General features: G+C 51.9%; 1 protein-coding gene across 1 annotated transcript; it reads left to right on the top strand.

Moving 5' to 3' along the window:
* Window positions 1–1,167: 1,167 nt before the first annotated feature.
* ACADS (acyl-CoA dehydrogenase, C-2 to C-3 short chain) lies at window positions 1,168–5,334 on the top strand (the record flags this gene model as incomplete). The annotated part of the gene is made up of 8 exons (XM_008944155.1): window positions 1,168–1,348; window positions 1,507–1,618; window positions 1,990–2,141; window positions 2,392–2,562; window positions 3,855–3,992; window positions 4,073–4,168; window positions 4,500–4,556; window positions 5,182–5,334. Coding segments are annotated over 8 exons (1,060 nt in total), but the record flags the coding sequence as incomplete, so codon positions are not given.
* Between the last annotated feature and the right edge of the window lie 2,061 nt (window positions 5,335–7,395).

Below are 7,395 nucleotides of genomic sequence, written 5' to 3'. Positions count from 1 at the left end.
AGTGTGGCGGTGGTAAATGTCCACAGGACGTTTTGAGCTCCTCACCTACCTTTGCTTGCACTTCTCTGTATCTGACTGTAGTACCACTGGATTTGCAGTTTTCTTACTGACTGTCCTGTAGGCTATCATACAGTTGACTTGTAAATTCAATAAAATACAGAGTGCCCATAATTGTAAAAATGGTTCGTGGTGAGGAAGCATAGATGAGCTGAGTGCACTTCAGATGGTGAAGAGGTCAGGGCATAAGAGATGTATGTTGGTCATCCTCTGGGGCTGTGAGGAAAGTGAGATTCCAGTCAAACTTGTGATTGCTCTTGTGGAAGGCTGTACAGACACAGCAGTACCCCCTGGGCCCCGCTGAGCAGAGTAACTCATCTATTTCATTGCAAGGAAATACCAAGCTCCAGAGAAACAGGTACTGTAAAGGCTTCCAGCAAGCAGACAGAGGCATGCATGTTTTGTCACATGCCTCTGTTGAGGAATAAGGAAGATAGCCAGGAAAGTCATACAGTAACAAAGAAAATACTTTCCTCTTCACTGTTCTTACCCGAGAGACCTAGAGTGAGACAGTCAGTGCTCTGAAGAGGTGACAGTTAAGAAGCCAGGGGTCCAGATGAAGAACTTGGGGTGGAATAATTGGCATGTAACCAACAACTAGATTCTCTGGGAAGCAAGGCCTGGCTTTAATGGGAATCAAAAATCACCTTCTTGCAAACAGGTTCATGGGGCATTTATTGTGTAAAATTCTTTCCTTGTGGAGTCCTAGGCTGAAGCTTAGCAGACTCAAAGGTAAAGTTCTAATGATTTTTACCAGCTAGGTTTCCTATTGAGAGCTTCCAGCTGACAGGAGATGTGAGAGGAAAAGTGTTGATGGGGGGCTGAGGAAATGCTGGTGGCCTTGTATCTCCCTATTTCACTGTCAGAAGGCTCCCTTCTTCCCAGTACTGAAGAGAGCTCAGTAGATAAGCAAGAGCCTCATCTTAGGCAGCAGCGACTGTGTACAGCTCCTGTTGAAGTCATTGGGACCTGGGGACACTTGCCAGTTTGTACAGTCAGGTTCTCATTTCACCAGGAGTGGTGCACATCTCTCCTCCACCTCCAGCCCTGCTCTGACCTGTCTGTATCTCCATGTGTCTGGGTGTATTTGTTGGGACACTGGTGGTGCAGAGGACCCTACTTCTCAGTTTCCTACGTGCAGGTGAAGAAGATGGGTGGCTTGGGGCTGCTGGCTATGGACGTGCCAGAGAAGTACAAGGGAGCAGGTCTCGACTACCTGGCCTATTCCATTGCGGTGGAGGAGATCAGCCGGGGCTGCGCGTCCACCGGCATCATCCTCAGCGTCAACAACGTGAGTCTGCCCTGGGGGCGAGGGCTGGCGGGCCTTGGGGGGGGGTGTGGGAGAAATGGGATCTGGGCTTGGGGTGGGTCCTGCTCTGTTGGACGTTAGGGAGTTACTGCATTGCTTATACCCTCGTGAGGCACTAATTCCGCTCTCCATTCCTAAAGTCTCTGTATTTAGGGCCAATACTCAAATTTGGCTCTGAAGAACAGAAGCACAAATGGATTGCGCCCTTCACTAGTGGAGAGAAGATTGGATGTTTTGCCCTTAGTGAACCAGGTGATGTGACTGTTGCCCTTTCTGCTGCAAAGAGCATAGGGTAGTAGACTTCTTTCCTCAGGTTTAGGATGGACTTTAGGTCTGTGAAATTGTAACAGTTTGTCGAAAGGTGGTTTATAGCAGTTCTGTGTAAATGAAGTCTCGGAGCCCAAGGTATCAACTGACATTTCCATGGGCTGTGCTGAAAATTTTCATCTCCTCTGGAGATGGACCCATCTTGGATGCGTGGGCCTTTCCCCTTCCCGTTTGGGTCCTGTGGGAGGGATGGTGGAGGCACTGCTGCAGCGAGCTGACGGGGGTGCTGGCAGGGGTGGCTTTGCATCCCAGGCTGCCGTGGTGGCCTGAGTTTTGTTTGCTGGTGCCCTGCTCAGGAAACGGCAGCGACGCGGGTGCGGCATCCACGGTGGCACGCCTGGATGGGGAGGAGTGGGTGCTGAACGGCACCAAGGCCTGGATCACCAACGCCTGGGACGCCTCGGCCGCTGTGGTGTTTGCTACTACGGAGAAAGCCCTGAAGCACAAGGTGCTTGCAGTGGGTGAGGCAGGGAAAAGGGATGGGAGTCAAGGAGTTGTGCAGCTGAAGAGGCTCTAGGGACTTGGGATTTAGAGCAGAGGAGGGGCTGGTGAGCGCTGGCATTGTTCTGTCTCAGCTCTCCCCTCCCTTCTCCTGGTTCCTTAGATAGATAGTTTCTATGAAGAATGTTTGAAGAAAGTCTGTTGATAGCCAGGTAAGTGGGAAGTCTGCACTACTAAGAGTTTGGGTCTTGTTGCAGGGCATTAGTGCGTTCCTGGTTCCCATGCCAACTGCTGGGCTGTCGCTGGGGAAGAAGGAAGACAAGCTGGGAATCCGAGCCTCTTCCACTGCCAACCTGATATTTGAGGACTGTCGGATACCCAAGGCAAATCTGCTGGGGCAGCTGGGAATGGGCTTCAAAATCGCCATGGTAAGAGGAGGATCGGGACAGCTGGGCTTGTGTAAAGCTGTAGTTCCCAAGCTTGCTGATTTCAAAACCATTCAGACTTGCAGTGGCTTTGGTGAGAACTGCTAGCGTAAGCAGTTCTGTGTCATATTAAGCAGGCGACCCCTCTTGCCAGCATGGCAGAAATCATTCATGGTGTCTGAGGAATCATTAATTCACCACAGAGCCTTGACAGCACTTTTGTTGTAGGCCGGACATAAAGGGGGTCTTAGGTGAAGGAATGCTGATGCTGTTGAGGTGGTGTGTCAGCAGGGGTGTTGTATTTTAATTCCTTTCCCAAGCCTCCCCAGTTTGTACTCCCATAGATAAAGGGGAAACACAGCATTTTCCCTGAGTACTGTGGGAGAGGAAAGCTTCCCTGGAAGCCCAGGCCAGCCTCTGGGTAGTGTCTAAAGGTGGCTGAAATCTGAGTTACAGCACGTGTATGACTCCTAAGGAGCGAGGCAGCTGCGGAACAGCGTGTTCCCTGCAGGGACACCTCCCCTCCCCCCACCTTGGAAGAGTTTGCTGCACTCACTGTAGGGGCAAAACAACTCCCAACTGCTTGTTCTGACTTTCTGAAAAAGGGGAGCTCCCTGGAGAACAGCCTCTTCCATTATGTCCAAAACTGAAAGAACCTGCCAGTCACTAACCACTTTAAGATAGTCAGCCCAGGACAGAGAGGTTGGAGGTCTTTCTTACTGTGCTGTGAATTCTTTCAGTGCATAGTGAGGCTGTTAAGATCCTAGTGGGCAGGTGTTGGAGGTAAGTCAGACTATTGACTCAATTCACTAATCAGTTTGAAAGATGCTTCAGTGTGTGTACTAATGAGAACAAAGAGAAAAATGGACCAGATGTCCATTGTGGGTTTTTTGGTGGTGGTGGTGGTGGTGGTTGTGTTTTTGTTTTTTTTTCCCAGCTACAGTAAGATCAGCTGCACAGTGACCAGGTGTCTAGCTGAAGGGTTCTTTTCAGCTCCCTCCAGAGCAGATGGTCCTTGTGCTGTTCCCCTAATATGCAACCCCTTCTTTTTTTCCCCCAGCTAATAAGAAGCAATACATCTTCATTTCCTTTCCCTCTTGTACCCCTGGCTGCTCTCGGCAGTGCTCAGTACGTTCTGTAGCTCCCTGTTCTTGCGTAACTCTGAATATTCCGACGCAGGGTCTCTGACCAGAGGATGCAAAGGCTCCAGCAGCTCTCCAGCGAGCTCAGAGCTGTGTGTGCTATTGCTGGTCACAAGTGCCTTGACTTACCACGAGTGCTTGTGCCTTGTGCAGCAAACGCTGGACGGGGGGCGGATCGGCGTCGCCTCCCAGGCGCTCGGCATCGCGCAGGCGGCTCTGGACTGCGCTGTGGACTATGCTGAGAAGAGGCTGGCCTTTGGGGCGCCCATCACGAAGCTGCAGGCGGTGCAGGTATCAGCTGGAGGGCCGGGGCGGTGCCTGCCGGTGCTGGTGGGGCCTGGCGCCGGGCAGACGGTGCGCTGTCGTTGCAGTTCAAGCTGGCAGACATGGCCGTGGCCTTGGAGGGCGCGCGCCTGCTGACCTGGAGAGCCGCCATGCTGAAGGACAACGGGAAGCCCTTCACAAAGGTATCCCCCTCCCTGCCTTCTGGCGGTGGCAGCATGGGGCACAGGCTCCAGGCAGGAAAGCCTCCCCCTGCTCGGCACTGCTGGTCAGCGCTTGCCCCGCCAGCGCTGTCGGGGTGTAACCCCAGCAGATACTGGACTTCGGTGTCTTACCAGCAGCCTAGAGCCCTGGGCTTAGCTAAGGGGAGTGGGGTGGCTGCTGTCACCGACCATCAGACCTGTCTCTGCACGGCTTTTTTTGCACGGCTGGTCTGTGAGCCTTCCAGCTCCTCATGCAAGTGAGGTCTTCCTTTTTGTGACAACTGCACCCTCAGTGATGTTTTCCTTCCCAAAGGAAGCGGCGATGGCCAAACTGGCTGCATCAGAAGCTGCAACAGCCATCTCTCATCAGGTAACTGCTTAACAGACATCTCTGATATACAGCAGGCAGGGAGCTGGTGTTGCCACACAAGGACTTGGGAAGGGGGGATGGAATTTACTAGATTATTTTTTTTCGAACAAACCAGCCCCTCTGGCTGAAGCTGGTTAGCACAGCCATCTCCCTGGGGTGGGGGGATCAGGGGTGGGAAGGGGTTTATGCTGGTATATGGCAGCTGTATTTTCAAAGTCTTCTTGTGCCTGCTGCTGTCTAGGGCCCTCAGAAACTCAAAAAACAGTTTTGAGCAGAATCAGCAATGTGGGCGGGTGCATGGGTGCACCAGGCAGGACTAAAAGGAGATTTGAACAAAGAGAGCAGGGCTTCTGGTGGCTGCATTTATTTTTTTATTTTTCCTCCTGCCCTTTTTTGTGTCTTAGCTGAACATGGATCACTAACAAATACCTCTGAAGCAATTGTCTGGGACACCAGTATTGCTCTTGCCCAGTTCAAGTCCTGATTCCTCTGATTGCAGAGAGGCTGCAGGCATCCCCCTGTGCCACTCCTCCCCCCAAGTTATGCTTGCAGGGGGCTTAGCTCCTCTTAAGGTGGCTGTGTTCTGTACAAAACGAATCCCTTGACACTGGTCCCCTTGTTGCAGGCCATGCAGATCCTGGGTGGGATGGGCTACGTGACGGAGATGCCCGCGGAGCGGCACTACCGCGACGCGCGGATCACCGAGATCTACGAGGGGACCAGTGAGATCCAGAGGCTGGTGATAGCAGGGCAGCTGCTGAAGGCTTACCGCAGCTGAGGGCAAGCCCCGCCTCAACGTGCCTCTTAGCAGTCATTGACTCTTGGCCCTCTTGAAGGAGGGTAGCGATGGCTATTTTTCCTCACCAATGATTCACTGACCCTCTTGTTAGAAATGTGCTGACTCTTCTTTGGACAAAGTCTGGTGCGTGGCCAGCCATACCTCAGGTTGTGAGTGGTGCCTGTGAGGAGCCAGCCTCTCCTTGGGGGGCAGTGCAGGGCTTTTCCTAAACCTTGGTCTGGTTTGGTAGCTGCAAACCGACTTTGCTGTTCAGTGAAGTCAGCAGCTCTCCTTGTGCCTTTTCCAGCTACTGCCTGTTCTGCAAAGATTTGCCACGACATGGTACTGGGTAACCAGTGCCAAAATCAGAGGCACTGAGAGAGACATGGCACCCCTGTGTTCATTGTCTGTCCTGCCCAGCCCCTGGGGAATTCCAGGTGTGGGACGTGATGCCGTGTGAGCTCCTGCCCGGGCCCAGGCCGTGCTGAGGTAGCCCTGGCAGCAGTGCACTTTGACCCACTTGCAGCAGGAAAGGAGCCAGACAGGAGGACACAGGTAGGACCTGCGTGCAGAGGGCTCTTGCTGCAGCTTGTGGCTGCTGTTGGTGTAGATGTAAAAACAAAGGTCAGGAAAACCCCTCGCTCTTGCCCCACAGAGCCCAGCAGCCTGCTCACCCAGCCACTTCGGGCTGTAGATATAAAAGCAAAGGACAGAAAAGCTGCAGTGCCTGAAACTGATTTAAAAAAAAAACCAACGAAACAAAAAAACCCACCCACCAAATAAAAAAAAGCCAAACCAACCACTCTCTGCGCCTAAAGCTGCTTTTACTATACCAGCAGTTACCCAGCAGGAAAGAAGGCCCATGAAGTGGTAATAACAGCCTTTAATCACTACGTGTTTTGGCCAACAAGGAGGAAACAAACAGATGGCACAGAAAACCTTACCAGGAAGCTTTAGCAGTAGCACATAGCCTCAGTCATTATCTTTGGCAGGAAATTAACTTTTAGAAGATTCAATAGGCAAAAGAAATTTTTTTTCTCTCATGAAAGGGAGAGGATTAAGACTACAGCCTGTGTGGTCCCCTTTGTCCAAGCGAGGAGTACACTAGAGGTAACTGGTTATGTTTCTGTGGTGCTATTCGTTCAGCAGCATGTGGAGAGAAACACAGCAGGACTCTATTACACATAAGAGAGTGGAGGAGACAAATAAAACCTGATTTTAAAGGATCTTCAGTCCCCACTTTTTTTTTTTTTAAATGCAAATGTGAATTCATTTGAAATATTTTCTTCCACTCACAAGAGACAGGAGCACAAATCAGCAGGGCCTGCAGGCACCAGTCACACTGCTCCGAGGTGCCCCGGGAGGTCCCAGCACTACAAGTACTCCCTTTGCAGGTCGCTAGAGGGCAACTCCATGTTGGGGCAAAGTCTTCAAGTCTTGAATTCCTTGCTGTGCTCCCACACCTAGGGCTGAGCAGAACCACAGCCAAGCAGTGCGTTCAACAGGGCTCCTACTGGAAAAACTGCTCTGACGACTGAACGTTGCCAAGAGTGAGAGACATGGTTCTAGCTTGATTTCAGCCTCTATCAGCACTTGGATCTGAAGGCTCATTTCTGTGATTGTGCAGGAGGAAGTGATATTTTACACTTCTTGCAGCCACTCGGCTGCAACAGGTGCTGTAGGGTTGCTCACTACCGGGAAGGGAGGCCCTCAGGCATGCCAGGTAATGCCAGGTTCCTGTTCAGTGCTCGTCCTCACTGACCTCATGTGCTGAGGGCCAGCTGAATCCCCAGTGACCCAGAGCAGCCAGTCAGTCACACCAAGGCCACGCCTGCTGCTCTGTTTCCCCTCTCTCCACCTAGCTGCTTCTCTCAGAGCTGCTTTACCGTACCGTCGGCACTTTCAGACTGCTTGTCTTCAACATCCTGTCTCCTTCATTTACCAGCTCTGAATGACTGCAGCCTCTCTCAACCAGAGCAGAGAGAAATTGCCCCTGTACACACACAGAGCTAAGGGGAGAACAGTGATGGACACCTCAGCTGACAGAGCACACACCTGAAG

Source organism: Merops nubicus, unplaced genomic scaffold (assembly GCF_000691845.1).
Source record: "Merops nubicus isolate BGI_N331 unplaced genomic scaffold, ASM69184v1 scaffold51097, whole genome shotgun sequence".
Lineage (NCBI taxonomy): Eukaryota > Metazoa > Chordata > Aves > Coraciiformes > Meropidae > Merops > Merops nubicus.
This window is presented reverse-complemented; position numbering and strand designations above follow the sequence as displayed.